At 39.2% G+C, this 18,253-nt stretch overlaps 2 protein-coding genes across 2 annotated transcripts; one reads left to right on the top strand and one right to left on the bottom strand.

The window, feature by feature from the left end:
- Positions 1-4,393: 4,393 nt before the first annotated feature.
- On the bottom strand, positions 4,394-17,588 carry wdr95 (WD40 repeat domain 95). The gene is made up of 9 exons (XM_085478877.1): positions 17,550-17,588; positions 17,110-17,169; positions 7,547-7,709; positions 7,373-7,468; positions 7,215-7,273; positions 6,369-6,501; positions 6,228-6,267; positions 5,363-5,451; positions 4,394-4,629 (listed from the first exon to the last, which is right to left on the bottom strand). Exons 1-9 carry the CDS (start codon positions 17,586-17,588, stop codon positions 4,412-4,414), a joined length of 897 nt encoding a protein of 298 aa, XP_085335003.1. The 3' UTR covers positions 4,394-4,411.
- LOC146694407 (uncharacterized) lies at positions 14,409-15,282 on the top strand. Its single transcript, XM_085478876.1, has 3 exons — positions 14,409-14,758; positions 14,845-14,962; positions 15,094-15,282. The coding sequence occupies exons 1-3, from the start codon at positions 14,651-14,653 to the stop codon at positions 15,252-15,254; spliced, it is 387 nt and encodes a 128-aa protein (XP_085335002.1). The 5' UTR covers positions 14,409-14,650; the 3' UTR covers positions 15,255-15,282.
- Positions 17,589-18,253: the final 665 nt, after the last annotated feature.

The following is an 18,253-nucleotide window of genomic DNA, read 5'->3' as shown; positions in this document are numbered from 1 at the left end:
ATCCTTGGAAAAGGAATGCTTTTCTGAGGGCTGCATTGTACAAATGTACAAATTAGGCATCTAAGATCAGCAGTAGTTTAATTGTTTTATTGTTGTTTGCTTATTGGGGAAAAATCACTGTTAAAACTAAGACAAGTAATGAAAATCAAAATGTCTTTTTATCATTATACAGAAGAATAGGCCCAATTGACTTTGAATTTCAATTGGTGGCATCACCTCTGTGCTCCAAACTCCATAAATGCTACATTTTGGCAACTGGGGTGGCTCAAATTCACTGCTTTCTGTTATTCATCTTTCACGTGGGATGTGAGAAACACGCTTTTCAACATCCTGTGAAGGCAGCATTCATTCAGATGCACTTTGACAGATCTGTCCAGATTTGTGACTATGAACACAGCTAGAAACAAGAAAATCAGGACAGTGTCTTGTTTTGTTTTTTTCCCTCCAGTGACAGTACATGAAAGAGCAAGTTGTGAACAGTGACGGTGACTTGATTTTACAGAGACAAAGTAGACTTGACTGGTTTCTAAGTGCTAACATAAGAAGCAACTTGCCCCCAGTCTACTGTTACTGAAGTTACTACATGTTCTGTCTATATTAAACATTAAATAACAACATTAACATGTTTTTGTGTACTAAATGTGTAACTAATGTGAATTTCTGAGAGCTTTAACCTGTAATTATAATGTTATTAACTATAAACACAAACTATTATACGATTTAATAGTTACTGTAATCAAAAACCCATCAGATGTGCATAACCTCCCCTGGGTTTCTCTTCTAATTATTGTTTGTTAACCTTATATTACAAACCCTCATACTTTCCCAGTAAGAGAAGGACTGGGGACTATTCAGGTCTGTCTGTGTGAATGCGTGTGTAAGAAAAAGGATGATGGATTGCAGGTTTTAAAGTTCTCCATGGATATTGTTTCTACGGCAGTCCAGAAGAAAAAAATAAATACCACAGTGACAATTTACTTGATGAACTACACACTATGCACACTATCTCAGTCCCTCATTTTTCATTTTATGTCACATTTCATTTTGTTTTCACAAAGTTGACTCTGTCTACAATGGTGCATTCCCCTTACTTTTACCTGAAATACATGCAGCAATTCCTTCTAAAATATTGCAATCCACGCTACTTGGTTTATACAGGCAGGTGACAAATTAAAACCCCTGACCGCTACAGTGAAGTGATTTGGTGGCTCTTGGAGCTATTTTACTAAGAGAATCAGGATCCACTTGTCCCCTTAGAGGGAAATCAATACAGAATGGTTGTGAGAGATTAGCCTTTATCCTGTGATGAAACATTTCCATCCCGATGAGTGGTCTCTTCCAGGATGATGAGACTCCAATCTATAGGGGTCACTAAATGGTTTAATAAGTATGAAAATGTGATGTGAATCACATGGAATGTTTTGGATGTATTAGACACATCTTTTTACCACAGTCACTAAAACATAAAGATACTTTCTGTTTTGTTTTGTTTTTTTCCCTCAATTTGCCATTGTCTTTATTCTGATAAAGGTCTCCATCTTTGTTATACTTTAAGCAGGTGTCTCCTGTTTAGACTCAAGGATCAGATAGATCCTTCTCCTTCATGTGCTCAGAAAAAACAAAGAAGGGCATTTAATGTAAACTGCAATGCTTTATTTCTAAATGATAAGAATAAAAAATCTGAAAGCAGACTTTTATTAAGAAGACAATGTACAGTACTGTGGATGGGGTAATTTATTGAAATGCACTGACATACGATGTATATGTTTATACAGTGCTATTGATCTTGAAAGTCAATATTGAACCTTTATTCTTCAAAACCGCCTGAACTCTCTTAGATAAGCTCTCCTGTACTTTCTTTAAGTAAGTAGTCTTCATGAATAGTTCTCCAGGCTTCTTGAAGGACATTCAAAGCTCTTCTTTGGATGTTGGTTGTTTTGTTCCATTCTTTGTCAAGATGATCCCACACTGCTTCAGTAATGTTAAGGTTGGAAGTCTGAGGACATCAGCCCGTGGCTGATAGAGGCCCATTATGTGTTTTTCTATCCAGGTATGCATTTCTTCTTTGGGATTATTGTTACGCTGATAAATGAAGTCATTGTCAGCTAGATGTTTTCCAGATGGTACTGCATAGTGGCACTTTTTTGTGTTCCCAATTCTATCAATTTTGACAAGATTCCCAACAACACTGGCTGCAATTCTGCCCAAACAGATGGTTGTAGACACTCATTGTAGTACCTCTTTCTTGACCTCCATATATATATATATATAAATATAAGAACTAACTTCAGGTATGGCCCCCACAGAGCCCAGATCTCAACATCATTGATTGTGTCTGGGATTACATGAAGAGAGAAGGATGCAAGGAAGCCTTCATCCACAGAAGATCTGTGATCAGTTCTCCGGGATGTTTGGAACAATCTACGAGCCGAATTCCTTCAAAAACTGTGTGCAAGTGTACCTAGAAGAATTGATGCTGTTTGGTCACACCACATATTGATTTGATTTAGATTTGTCTTTTGTTAATTCAGTGCACTTTGCTGATTAATGAAAATAACTGATTAACATTTCCATTTTTGGAAGCATTCTTTGTTTACAGCATTTTTCTCGCCTGCCTAAAACTTTTGCACAGTAGTGTGTAATTGTTTTCTACATTCAAAACAAAAACAAATTATTTGTTTTTGTGACAGGCAGCTAACTAAACACCTAAAATACAATTAAAATTGGTTCTTTGCTATGGCACTGGTTCTTCCCTTGCACTGGGTGACTTTTTAATGCTTGAATGATTCATAAGTCAGTGCTGTCTTTTAACGACCTTTGGAAAGCCTGGAGAATTACTATTATTATTTTTTAAAGGCCACTTTAAAAAAATTACAAAAGTCTGACTTCTTGGAACCAAAATATAAAAAAATAAGGGGTGGATCAAGACTTTTGCACAGTACTGTATGTTAGTCTGATAAAAAAAAATAATAATAATCATGAATAATGCACATATAAATCTGCATATACATATACATATATTTTGGTTAAAAATCTCATTAAATTGTGCAAACCAGAGTTCTGCTCATTGAAACCACATTTTTTTCCTATGAATTTGTGTTTTTCCCCAATAATGTCAAATTTTCAACCAAACAACAAAAGGAATAAAGAATAATATTAATGAATTCATGTTTTCGCATACTCTCGTACATTTAAATATTTACTAGCCAATTATATTTTGGTGACTCTGAGTAACTGATTCATGATGTAAGAGTAAAAACAGTGGAAGTGAAAACAGTAACGTTTTAGGTTGTACCTAAAAGTATGAGCTATGAGATGTTGTAAAGAGAAATGTCAGGTGATCATTCCCTGTTGCTTTGTCACTTCTCTCAGAAAAATACAGGAGTGTGTGGGATCTGTTCTTATGAATTTAGATACTAATTATAAAGTACAGAGATTTGAAAAATAATCATCCTTTGGGCAGCAGACCTTCTAAGAGGTTTGCTGTCTTAATATTCGACTAGGCTATAAAAATAAAATTTAGCATGTTTCTTTTTCTGTTTGTTCAACACAAAGGTATTTTTTGAAAAAATCAATAGCTAAATTAGTTTACTCAGTGACACGGAAGAAAATGTCATCTTAACAGTTTAAAGTCATGAGTGTCAAAATTCAGCAGTGTTCCTTCCTACTTTTCTTGCTTACTTTGCTTTATGTCAGCGATGAGATCAAAAGTGTTTCAAAATAGAAATGAGAGCAGAACTAATTTTTGTAACAGCAGGTGACCTAGCGTCCTCCTGAATATGAACAGCTTCACATCTTCCATAAATTTTATAAATCTCCTTTTGGGTGAACTCGTGCTGTCTTTGTTGGTTTAATGAACTTGGTTTGATTTTCCTGATGAGAGAGTCAACTGTATATGATTACATGAGGCCTAATTGTTTGATATTATTTCATTCTACTGTATTTTCCATGTTCTGTCTTTAAAAGTATTGGATGCTGCAATGACCCAGTTTCCCAATACTGGCCAATACAGTTTCATTTTTTTTTTCAGTTGACTCAGTTCATCAGTGCTGCTTATGATAGGATCAATAGAAGCGAGGGAGAGGTGAGGTGGTTCACTGGTGTGTGGTGGCGCCACAGCATCAAAGCATTTCAGAGCGGAGTGGTTCGATAGCTTGTTAGTATGCCTGACAATTTCATCGCAAAGTCTGAAATGCAAAAGAAGACACACTTGCTCTAAATTTAAATCTCCCACTTTTTTCAGCTTAGACTGAGTTAAGACTTGCATTGCATATGTACAGTAGTCTTTGCCATAAGAATAGTTATAACTCTGTAACACCCAGCCTTCTATTCCTTTCAGCAAAATTTGCATCTTTTTTCTTCTTCTTTTTGCAGGGGAAGTGAAAAAGGCGGATACTGTATCTTGCACAGCTCAGGTAAGTTTTTGTGAAATAATGCAGTTCACCTTTAGTTCCCCTCTATCCTCCTCAGTCATGTCGGGATTGATTGCATGAGATAGACCTGTTTTTACATTCAAAATTTCATGATCTGGCATACTCAGTGGATCAGTCAGAACCTCAAAGGGGACACCAGGATGAATCCAAGATGAAGAAATGTGAATGCTCCAGCTCTCAGCCTGCCCAAAGGTGCCTGTGGGGAGGGAACTAAATGATCAGTTTTGATATTTTACCAGTTTGCACAGCGTGGTGCTGAACACAAGTGACATGGCCAAAACTACGGCTTCTTAAAATGTCACAATGTCTGAATCCATTTAAAGTCATTTTTCTGCAGCGCTATCCAACTGGGCAGCAGACCTAAGAGGTTTGCTGTCTTGTAAATAACAAAAAAAAGGGAAATTCTTTTTTGAATTTTGCTTTCAGTTTTCTGTGCAATTCAGTCAGTGGATGAAACTTTATTAAAATGCATCTGGCTCAAAGTGGTGGCTCAAATTGAGTTTTAGAAGGATATTTATATGTCTCTGTGATGAAAACTTGATATCAAACACATTTTCCTAAGGACTCCAGCTTCAGAAGGCTCCCACTTTACTGTTTTCCAGCTGGTTTGTTTAAACATCCTCTTCTGGTTTGGAAAGAAGCAATTACAATTCTAGCCAAACTGTTACAGCTCTTCTGCTCCAGTTGCTGCCACACAAACCAGCACGAAACCAAACAGCAGGTACTGCTTGTTTAATTACTAGTTTAAATTATACCTAATGGGTATTTGAAGCTGAGAGAACATATACATAATACAGAAAGAATTGACCCCCGGCCCCTCCAGTTGGTCAGTAGAGCCATGTCTCTCACACTGAATTCATTAACATTAATGCTGTTTTGTTTAATAAAGTCTAGAACAGGAGGATTGACATGTGCAAAATGTCACCTACCTATGAATTCTCCTTGTGTACTCCAAAGACGCACCGTGTAGTCAGTGGATGAGGTAAGCACCACTTGATCATTGTCAACAATGTGCAGGCTGGAGCAGAATAAAGAGACATGAGATGAAATGGGAGAAGGCATTTCTGGAGGAACACACTAAATCATCTACCCTGTTGGTACGTAAGATGGCAGATGCATCGTGGGCAGCTTCTCACCTATACTGATTGTACGTTTAAGCCCTTCCCACATGCAGTCTCTTCTATACTTTGTTTATGTACTGCAGCAGCAGGAAGTTACCGGTAAGCTGTTTCTGTTGCTGCTGCTGCTGCAGCTGCTGCTGACACCTCAGACTGAGAATGAGTGGATTCACTAAGGATGTACCCATGAGGAATTTTAAGCATGCAACTAACTAAAAGTTAAACACACAAAGAGTCTAATTCAGTCAGGTCCACTATAGTCAAAAAAGGGATGGCATTTCCAACTGTAGTAATTTATATTTCATGGCATGGCTCTTTTCTGTGCCTTCCTACACTTTCAAATGGATACATATAAAGCCAGAGCTGGGGAGAGCAGCAGCAAGACCTCTGAGCAAAAAGAGCAGGCACCAGTGATAACACATATGACACTGATTAAGTCAGACACAGCATGAAAAGAGGAGCTGGCCTGGAGGTGGGTTGCAAAGCAGTTTGCAGATACACAGTAAAGCAGACTAAAACATCTTAAATACCATGTCCTATATGAAATGTGTGAATTGGATCCTAGGAGAGTGGTTCGTGTGGGCTGGCACTGATGTCAGCTGCCTGGCTTGAGACTGAGCTTGATTTTGTGACCCACCTGAATTAATGCTATGCTCTATTTCTGTATTTTACATACCCAGTAACTGTGTTGGTGTGGGCACGCCAAAAGGTTTCAGCTAAAGGAATAAAGGAAAAAAAGTGTCCTGATAAAGACAATATCTAAATTTCACCATTTGCCAAACAAAAGAAGAAATCAAAGAAAAAATAATATACTAACCTCTTAGTGATTTCTTCTCAGGGTCTAGCTTTTCCATGCTGTAGACATAGATGTAACCAATTCTGTCAGCCATGTACAGCAGAACATCCTTCTCTGCTTTGGCCAGTTTTGTTATCTTTTGTTGAAATTTGGACTGAAAAGTGCAGATGAAAATAAAAATTGGAATTTACTTAATACTTCTGTACAAACCGATCCCTGATTATTCAAATTCATTATTTGATAATGGATCTCTTCAGCTCAAATGAACAGAAGAAAAGGAACAAAATCAAACAATAACACTTATCTCCCCCGTCGTGACCAAATGTTACCTTCCCCACCGAGGGACTTAATAGCCTACATTTCACTGAATAACGTTCCTCTTCAAATAATATAACATATACATAATAGAATAAAAGCTGTGTTGACTGTTAACAAAAAATTGCAAGTATGCGACCCATTGATGGTTGGTTAATAAACACAGGTGAAGCCAACAACTCTTTTGATTCGGAAGATTTTTTCAGGTCATTTGTGTTAATATTTTTGTGCTGCTTCTTGTGTTATTTGGGCTGACTTTAGCAGAATTGCTTAGGCACACATTGCATTTTATTTCAGCTTTGAGGAGGTTGGAGAACTGCTTGGATGTCCTCATGTTCACCCACCTCCCAAAGCAAGAGGCCCTGCTTTGCATTACTTAGCTGCAAGGAATGTACCTGGGAGTTTCTTAAAATCTAGAGCTAAGCAAAGAACATGCAGACTATATATTATCTTGATTTTTATTCAGCTGTTTTAACGATAAGAGAAAGAAAATAAGTATTCCTTGATTGCCAAAAGGGAAACAGGAAAACATTGCAGAGTAAAAGATCTTACAGCTTTGAAGCTGCTAACAAACTTTCCTCTGCCGAGCACATTCCAGAGATTTACACAGCCTTTAAGAAGAGAAAAATATATAATTAACATTATAATGGAGGACACTGTAAGGTTGCACAAGTGCAGTCTTGCTTATTAGACCTGTTTATAGCACTGACCTTCGGCCCCAGATGACAGGAGAGCTGTAGTTGAGGAAAGCTCTTTTAAATAGGAATCCTTCAGGAAAACTATGCTTGGAACACTCGTATCCAGACCTAATTGAGAGAGGGAAAATGTGAGGCAAATGCAGTGATTTGATCACATTAAATTTCACTTTGAAGCTCCAAAATCACCTTTAACATCTTGCTGTTCAGCTACAATGGGACTAACAAACCGACACTGTATACGTCCAGAATCCACGTTCCACACTATAATCTCGCCATCAGAGCTGCCAGTGGCCACAAAAGATGGGGGACACTGTGCCATACAAAGGATGTCATCCTTATGGCCATTTTTCTGTAGAGAGGCAAACTGTTAGTCTTGGTACAATTGCAAAAAGATTAATTTGTTAATCCTAAACCCAAAACTGCAGTTCAGTCTGAGTGATTCAGAGTAATTATCCATCTTTACACAAGGTAAAATGCATAGCTTATGGTTATATATATATATATATATACAACTTCTTCAACAGGTTTGACCAGCCCACAACCCCCCCACCCTCACCTTCACTACAGAGTCCAATCCCCACTCTCCTACCTCCCTCGCTTCCCCCCTTCCTGACACCATGACACCCCCCTCCTCCAATCCCTCTCTCAGCAGCAAGACATCTCCCCCCCTCCCCTCTTCCCAAACATCTCCCAGTGTCACAGTGGATCAGGTCAGGAGACAACTGAGGAAGCTTCGCCCCAGAAAGGCAGCAGGCCCAGACAAGGTGTGTCCTAGGATGCTAAAGGCGTGTGCTGCTGAACTTGGGGAGCCGCTACAACGAGTCTTCAACCTCAGTCTGCGACTGGGGAGAGTGCCCGCCCTATGGAAGACATCCTGCATCGTCCCGGTCCCCAAAAAGAACCGGCCCAATGAGCTGAATGACTTCCGACCGGTGGCACTGACGTCACATCTTATGAAGACTCTAGAGCGGCTCTTCCTCAACCTCCTCCGACCACAGGTACAACATGCCCAGGACCCACTACAGTTTGCATACAAGGCGGGTGTCGGAGTGGAGGATGCCATCCTGTACCTCCTACACAGAGCCCACTCACACCTGGATGGGGGAAAAGGCACGGTCAGGATCCTGTTTCTTGACTTTTCCAGTGCCTTTAATACCATCCGGCCCTGTATGCTTCAGGAAAAACTGAACAGGATGGAGGTGGACCCCTGCCTGGTGGCTTGGATCTCCGACTACCTCACCGACAGACCACAGTACGTCAGGCTGAAGGACATCACGTCTGACACAGTGGTCAGCCGCACAGGAGCACCACAGGGAACTGTGCTGTCCCCTCTTCTCTTCACCCTGTACACCTCTGACTTCTGCTACAACTCTGAATTATGCCACATTCAGAAGTTTGCAGACGACACAGCCATCATGGGGTGTATCTGGGATGATCAGGAAGAGGAGTACAGAAGTCTGGTGAGGAACTTTGTCGCATGGAGTCACACAAACCACCTGCAACTCAACACCTCAAAGACTAAGGAACTGGTTGTGGACTTCGGGAGGTCTAGAGCAGGTCCACTGCCGGTTCAGATAGAGGGGGAGGAGGTGGAGGTGGTCAACAAGTACAAGTACCTCGGGCTGTGGGTGGACAATAAACTGGACTGGTCATGCAACACAGAGCACCTGTATAAAAAAGCCCAAAGCCGACTGTACTTCCTCAGGAGGCTGAGGTCTTTTAACATCTGCAGGAAGCTCCTGAGGATGTTTTACCAGTCGGTGGTTGCTGGAGTACTTTTCTATGCTGTGGTGTGCTGGGGGAGCAGCACAGCAAAGAGGGACTCATCCAGGCTGGAGAAATTGATCAGGAGGGCTAGCTCTGTGGTCGGCATGAAGCTGGACACTCTGGTGACAGTGGCAGAGAAAAGGACATTAAAGAAACTGATGGACATTATGGACAATGCTGGGCATCCTCTGCACACGGCCATAAACAACCAGAAGAGTCTGTTCAGTGACAGGTTGCTTCTCCCAAAGACAAGAACTAACAGACTTAAAAACTCCTTTGTCCCACACGCCATCAAACTGTTTAACTCCTCTCTGGAGGGGAGAGGGAGGGGAAACAGGAGGACAAAGGAGGGGGCAACAACTAAGCTGTAGTGCCTCTTCACCTCACTGTGCAATACCTTTTGTGCAATACTTTTGTAAATAGTCAACAGTGCAATAGACTCAATACTTGAAATGTGCAATTCACTTGTATTTTTATTTTTATTCCTATTTATTCTATTTATCCCCTTCGTATATTTTATTTATATTGTCTCTGTATTTATATATATGTGTGTGTGTATAACTCTGTAACTTCTGTCGGTGCTGTGCTTTTTTGGAAATCGAATTTCCCAGAGGAACCCACCCGAGGGATTAATAAAGTTCTATCTAATCTAATCTAATCTAATATTTATGGGGGTGGGTGCGTGGGGGGTATTGTTAACATATATAACAAGTACTATATAAAAATTTAAAATATCATGTCACATTTCACCTCTGACACTTCATTTAAGGGCAATAGACTGAACGGAAGGTCAAAGTGATTGCAACACTATGTTCGATCAGTAAAACAATGTTCTATTTTTTTGGGATTGATAACACACACACACACACACACACACACACACACACACACACACACACACACACACACACACACACACACACACACACACACACACACAGACAGACAGACAGACAGACAGACAGATAGATAGATAGATAGATAGATAGATAGATAGATAGATAGATAGATAGATAGATAGATAGATAGATAGATAGATAGATATGGAACTATTAATGGGGATTATATACACATACACATATGTTATTTCATTGTATTTCATTATCTACATTACAGTAACGGCTTATAACTACTTAAATACATAACAATTTGAATACATGCACATGTTTCTGAATAAGTACTATTTCTTTTGGAAACCAACCTTTTTTCACTTGATTTTTTATTACTAAACACATTTACTAAACAATGAATCCTACACATGTACTATATACACTGATACAAATCATATACGGGACCTCTAAGAGCTAGCTTGATTAACTTATGTCATTTCTCAGTTCTTTCATATATTAAAAAAAGAAGAAAAAAGGAAACAAATTACACAACTAGCTCAATTTGAACAATATATCAGTCTTCTCATTTAACTCTGCGTTATTGTGAATACTTTGTAAATATTGCCAAAACAATTCCTGAATCTTATCAGCTTAGAAATGATCAAGAAGTTTGTGCACCTCATGGAATACGTAAATGCCAGAAAGGTCAACTTCTGTTAAGCAATAATTTACAGGAAATGAAAAATCAAAGGATTAAAGAGCTGGGAGGAATCAGGATGGAGAATATTTTGAGTTATTTCAGGCCTAATATGAATGTCAAAGAGCTTTCACTGAAGTCTTGATTTTGCCTAAAATATTCAAGCCAAATATGTCACACATGGATTAGCAACTCATTTGATGTCAAACCCCTGAGCAAGCAGACAAGCCAAACATTAGTCCTGCTGCTGTACTTCACACACTGATACAAAGTGATTCATCTCGTTCTTCATGTGCCTATTTCTCACTGCACTCAACAGGAGTGATGCTGCCAATGTGTAACTGTATACACCACTAACCGGGAAAAGCAGATGGCATTTTGAACTTGGATTATATTCCGTGCCAAAGTGAAATATTTAGCGGAACTAGGTCATGTTTTTAAAGTTTAATGAGATGCAACACAACACTGACCATCTGGAGGAACTGAAAAATTCACACTGAACTGGAGGCTCAGTGGGTAATGGGGAGGAGAGCAGTACATATAAAACAACCCATTGATCTTCCTCCTCCAGGCCATTAATGAAAAACAATTTCAAGAGAGCCCGCTGTAGATAATCAAAGGGGTCACTTTTCTTCTTGGCCACTGTAATGTAGCCTTTCTGCTCTGTTAATGGGCGTCTTTGAGGGTGAAAGGAACCATGAGGCATAATGAAAGAGATGGAAGGGCATGGGACTTGCTTCATCCAATGAATCATACGGCATTAATGAGAATCAGTTTTTCTCCTGCAGCTCATGTATGCAGAACTGTGTCCCGCTGTCAGAGATAACTCCACCAAATTAGTCAGGTGAGATCAGATGAAACAAAAACTGTAATTTATGAGCTGATATTTGAGGGGGTTGATTACGCAGCTTTGAGAGCACTAGTCACTTTCAAAAAAAATGGAAAGAAATCTGAGCACTTGGCAGTTTTACCTGGTAATGAAGTCAGGATTCGCTTGGTCTGCGGAGGCGATTAAATGTTTAGTGTCCAAAGCAGCATAATTTGTTGTCTCATCATATCCAAATATGATGGTCAATCAAAAGAGATTATGTTGAGCTTTCCTTTTGTGTCTTATAATAGAACAAAACATACTTCGGAATTTTATAACTACATATATGTCTCCAAATGCCATTATATAAGAACATAGAGTCCTTGTTTATTAATACACTAGAAGGTGGTAAAAGAACACATCTTTTCTGATTTTTCATTAAGAAAAGATTGCATTTTAGTGGTATTGCAATAACAAGTGTTTTTTCTTTAATAAAACTCTTGATATAATTTTATGTATACACAAAATAATAAGAAACCTTATAAGACACTGTAATATTGGTGTTCAAGGTCTGCATTCTGGACTAAATCAGTGAGAGAAACATCATTTCAGCAGAATCTCAGATTGTGTGGAACAGAGCGTGCCATGAAATACAAGTATAGGTGACAGGTTAGAGTTCAGCTGCACTGGAACTAAGACCCAAAGAAGTGATGTGAGGACGCTGATGTGTATGGAATAAAATTAGTAAAATGCCAGCATAATTAAGTATTGTCAGACATTTATGAGGACAATTTTATGAGAGGAGTAAAGGTGGAAAACTGAGGAGAGGAGAGTGAGGCGGGAAGCAGTGGCGTGTCTAGAAAATTTTTGTTGGGGGGGCCAGGTAGGGGCACAGATTTGGAGAAGGGTGGCAGATTTAATTGGCAGATAATGTTTAAAAAAAAAATTCTACCAACCCTTAACCATAATTCAATAATCCTATAAACCTAATAACCAAATGCACTTTTAACTCTTATTAGAATGAGATTTTAACCACTACGGTGCAAAGTTTTTAGATACTGCGTTGATAAAGTACAAGAGATACAATCAGTGCTTTGTCAGTGTTTACTCAGCATTCAAGGACATCAATATTTGCATAGTATTTTTACTGACATATAGTGCACATATGTTTTGGGCAAAAACATTTTTGAAAATTAAAATACGAACATTTGTAACAAACAATTGACAAATTAGCCAGTTCCAATGTAAAACTTTATCTGCCTGTTAAAAAAAGAAGATAATCTTCTCACAAACTGGTGTTTGATTTTGAAACAGGAAAAAAGTGGGGAAACAAATGAAAAGACTAACATTTGAATAAAACCTGAAAGCAAGTAAATACTTTCTATGCTGCCTTATGGTAAACTTTGCTAATATTGATAAAGAACAACACTGGCTGATGATAAAATACAGTCAGCTGGCATGGTGACACTGCCAGTATTAACCTGCAGGGCTGGACTGGGACAAAAAAATTGGGCATTTTTACTACAGACCGACCCACCAGGTAGTAAAGCCATAAAGCCTTTGAATGAAAACAAATGCTGTTGTGACAGTGATGTACAGTCTTGTTGGTATATGTATGATTTCTATACATTTTACGTCAGATAAAAACTTTGGTTGTAAGATTTAGATAATTATTTAATAAAAACTAGGTATTTTAAATGAGAATAAGAAAGAAAAGTATTTCTTTGTGCCCACCTTTCCCTGTTAATGCCCTACCTGGCCCCCTGGCAAAACTTTGCTAGACCCGCCCCTGCACAGTTACCAGCTGTCAGCTACATAAAAAAGGATCCTGGTGTTATTTATCTCTCAGAAACAGTTGATAACTTCAACTCATTCATGTCACCTAAAAGGTAAACCTGTTTCTCCATCACCTGTTCAGCTCTGATGATTCAGTAAGGACATCTCCTGGTTTCATCTTCACGTTTCCCTCTCACCACATATCTAAACAGACATCATGACCAGCAGCTTTACAGCTGTGGCTCCAGCAAACATCAGCTGATACTAGAAATTAATATTAAATACATTCTAACAACAGCTGATCAAGCTTAAAAGTGCTGCTGTTGTTTAGCGCAATATCTGCTGGTTTCCTCTTTCTGGCGCAAAGTGGGCGATAAACAAACAAGAGAGAAAAGCTGATCAGCTGATCATTGATCAGTTTCATGATTGAAGTAGCAACAGGAGAGGGAGGGGGAGAGAATGAGAGAAGAGGCAGCTGTGCAGCATAAAGACAGAATAACTCCAGCTTTGTGTCTTTTTTCCATTCTAGCTAAAGTTCGGGACAAACTGCGTCTCTTCTCAGCTCAATACGAAACGCGTAATATTTTCTCTGAATGAGGGACCATTCCATTTTTTTAAGGAGCCGTTGGCAACTCTACTAACCTTATGAATAAAATAAAGTTCACTATCAGTAACATCATAGCACCCACCCAGCTGTATAAAAACTCCAAGCTGGCTAGAACGCAGTATGAGTTATTGCAACTGACAGTAAAAAGTCAGCAACATGAAAATAAACTCCACCTAAACTTGGTTTATATCTGACCCAGATAGACTGCAGGTCATAACTTCTTACCTGAAGTTCAGTTCACCTGACACTCGGACTGGTGGCTCCTTCGGGTCTCTCCTCCTGCCTCCCCTTCCCTCATCCACCTGTTGCCTCTGTGGAAGCCCCGTCATAGCCACCACCAAACAACGGAGTTATTGCTACACATCGACCTGCATCTGGCCAATCCACCACCTCTCATTGTTCATGCCATTACAAAAAAAATAAAAAATAAGTCACTGGGGATATGCCCGATGGCCAGTCCAGCTATGTTAACCTGCAACCAAATCTGCAGCTCCATACAGCAATGTTACGACTTAGATTATATCTTATAACTAGTGATGGGACGTTCTGTATCGAGGCTTCGGAGCGTGTGTCGAGTAATGGAGGGGGCGTTTCCGCGAAGCGCGTATCGAGGCTTGCTTCATTTATGGGAGGAGCTGAAAATGATGACGTCCGAAGCCTCGCTGCCCGGCTGTACCACGTGACTGGTTCATGAAGTGGTTCGAACTTTGCCGCGAGATATGACAGCGATATAAACCCCTCAGACTTCATTCAAAAATGTGGGTGTTTGATGGAGAGTTGCGGTTAGTGAGAGTTTGGAGACCGTATGGAGGTTTATGAGAGTGAGGAAAGTCAGGAGAGAATGGAGCCAGCTAAGAAGAGGAGGATGTCCTCCCCTGTGTGGGAACATTTTGATCTTATTCCTCCCAACAAGGTATGTAAATTTCTACAGAAGATGTATTTTCATGATACTGATGGTGCAATACAATTTATGTTGAGCTGTCTTGACTTTTGTACAAGGTGAAGTGTTTGCTATGTGCCAGGGAGCTGGGATATAACAGCAACACCTCATCCATGCTTAGGCACTACAGAGCTTTGCATGAGAATAAGGGGGACACCGATCGTGGAGCAAGACCAGGTGAGCCATCAAATGCAATGATAATATAGGATGCAGTAATGTTACTAAATGATATAACAATATTATACAACTGTTATAAGTTACGTGTGTGATATTTATATTTGTGCTTTATCTTTATTGTCTTTCCTCAGGAGAACAATCTCAAATAGATGAAGACCTGGTCAGCATGGTGATTGAGGACTCCCAGCCATTTAGCATTGTGGAGGACAAAGGATTCAAAAGATTTGTTAAATCATTAAATCCTAGCTATGTTCTCCCCACTAAAAAGGTCATAAAAGCAGTGAAAATTTAGTTTTTACAGAATAAAATGTGAACAGGCAGGACTGAGGCTCAAAGCCTCAGTGTGTAGCTGTCCATACCTCAACGTTACAAAAGCACAACTACTGTCCACACCCCAACCACACCTCACCTCACAGTAAATGATCGTTTTCATTTCAAGCATTTCCAAATAATCATTTCCCATACTGCCACTATAAATATACACAGTATACTGCCATCACTACAATATACATGTTTTACACACTCCTTTTGTTGTTGACATTTACAGGCTGTGTGCAAAATGCCACACTCTTCAAATTCATGCCAGCTATTATTTTTACGTCCAGTAGGTGTCCTGCTAGAGCAAATGAAGCTTCATGAAGCTTCGCGTTGGGGTGAACCAATTGGATGAAAAGCTTCAGTGCTTCATGGGGCTTCATCTGCCCATCACTACTTATAACTCATAACTCTTATGTTAGCTGCCCTCAGTAGCATACTGTCTGAAATATTCCACGGCTGCAATAATTCTTTAAGTGTTATTTTTTTCCTTGGTATTCTAATTTCACCGAAGTTTACTAAACTCAACAAACTTGATATTACTTACCGGGACATTTATTCTGTCCTCATTTTCTTTCACCGAAAAATTGTTTCCTGCAGTGCCATCTTTCGTGCTTGGCTCTCCTACCTTTGCTAACGTGATGCGCATAGCGCAGAAGCGATGCTGCATTCACTTACACTCGGATATCTGAGCGTCACCGTGAAAACATAATCGGACATTTGATATTTGATTGAATTTTATTGTTTTGCCTTTGGGGTGGCACCTGGGGTGGCCAGTCTGGTTTGGGGGGTGGCCTGTGCCCCCCCAGGCCACCCCGCTGGACACGCCATTGGCGGGAAGGGATATTTCACTGCTTGAGTTTAAAATCTGTCTGCAGGCAATGCTACGCAGCAGGGCAGAGATCAGGGAAGCTTTGTTACCCATCTTTCCCTCTGAGCTTTTCAGCCAGTCAGCAAAAATTATTCTTTGGACTTTCATAAGACTATGGTATTCTTTATATGTCTGTATAATATGAACACAGGGGCAGTAGGGAAGCTTTATTTTCAGTGTTTGTAGGTGCAACAGTGACTGAGGCAAAGCATGGTCAGGACTGGCCCGGCAGCCCCTACTAAATAATGTACAAAGATGATTTGTTCTGTGACAGGAAGGATAAAATGCACCACGGTGGGTTGTGTAGCATTCTGATTACACAGACAAACCTAAGTAGGTACTGAAAAATCAGATGCAGGCTTCAGCTTGTCTAGAAATACAAGAGGTAGGTGTAGCTATTTTCTTTTCCTTAAATATAGCAATGCCACACTGTGTCAATTTTCCGCATTTAAAATTTCACACAAACGTATGACCAGCAAAATGCTGTGGTAGTCCAAGAATTTACACTGGCACATTATGAGAATGCATTACAATTGTTGTATGAAAAGCATTTTAATGGTCAATGTGATTCAATGTTTTGTATACAACCAGGTTATAACAGTTATTATAAGATTATGTTCATGATCATGTGCATTGATGTATAATCTCCAATGTATATTTAAAACAACACACTGACTTCACAATGATAATCTGACACAATAATAATAATCTGTGATTCAGCTAGATAGACTACAACTCTAGTTTTTTAATGTGTTCCACTAGACTCACTTTGCCCTTTTTTCAATTTAGTACAAAAGCCTGTGCTTTGGCTGACATCAGCTTCACCTAAAATACATGTCACAAAGGAACACAAGCTCACTCAGAGGGCACTAAACACTTTTTTAAAAATGTTTTTAACTTGAGCTTCTGTTGTTAGACTTGTTGTTGTCAAAAGAATATTTGTAGTAGTGTTTGTAATTACCAGATCATCCTGCCATGAAGCCTGTGGCCTCTGGACATGATGAAGATCCTCAGGTATGTCCTGACAAAGTACAGACGCTTAATCAGAAAAACAGGGAGGCATTTTGAATTTTTTATATTAGCAATACCTTTTTTTCCTTCATCTTTAAAACATCCTTTAAGGATAAAACATGTCATTAGACATGGGATTAAAAATGTGCATCATTTTTTCTCCTTCATTTGTCTGGTTTTATAAAACAATTTTAAGAAGGGCATATGTGATATGAACCGTCTTTATTTTCTATTTCAGAATGGAGGTTAGCTGGTAATAACAGTGTAAACAAATCCAAATAGGATGCAACATGATGGAAGGATGGAGGAAAGAAGAAATAATTGGATGGGGATTTCTGAAATACAACTGACAGATAATACCTTGAATTCGTTCATTTCTTTTGTACTCACTGGGTAAATGTCAATCTTCCGGTCCCTTCCCACTGACATCACATAGCTTCAAACATAAATTGCACAAGCTCAGCATGGATTCAAATTTATTCTAAGCCAAAAACACTTCCAAATATCACATCATTACTCACAAATTCCTGTGGACTTGGAGAAAGATGCAGTCACACACCTCACGACATTCACCATCTACAGGGAGAAAAAAAATTCAAAGTAACTTTTCAATGATCAGATAATTTAATGTTTCAAACTTTCTGAGAGAGAAAAAGAAAAAAGAAACCCATGCCTTTCTTTAATGTCTTCAGGCATAGACCATTGTTGAAGTTCCAGATCTTTAAAGATCCATCTCTTCCACCAGTGACGAGTCTGCAGACTCGAGAACATACGATGTGAGAATGGCATCTTATGGCAATGTAATATAAGTATGATAAGGTAGTGGCTTATTATATTATATAAAAGGTGACACTAAATATTGTATCATACCTTCTCCCTTTGGGATCAAATGTCAAACAAGTGATAGAAGACAGTTCGTGAGAGCCACCAAACTCAAAAAGTTGACACCCAGTGTCAAAATCCCAGACTCTCACAACCTAAAACCAGTAACAGGTCAGGTTTATTAAACACTTGATTTTCAGAATATCTAATATGATGGTGGTGTATGTGTTTTAACAGACACTGGAATCATTATTAATAGAATTCCTAAGGTG

Source organism: Copadichromis virginalis, linkage group LG14, assembly GCF_057382275.1.
Source record: "Copadichromis virginalis isolate Kocher_CV1m ecotype Utaka linkage group LG14, C_Virginalis_male_GT1.1, whole genome shotgun sequence".
NCBI classification, from domain to species: domain Eukaryota; kingdom Metazoa; phylum Chordata; class Actinopteri; order Cichliformes; family Cichlidae; genus Copadichromis; species Copadichromis virginalis.
The sequence above is the reverse complement of the archived record's forward strand: the minus strand, read 5'-3'. Positions and strand labels throughout refer to the sequence as shown.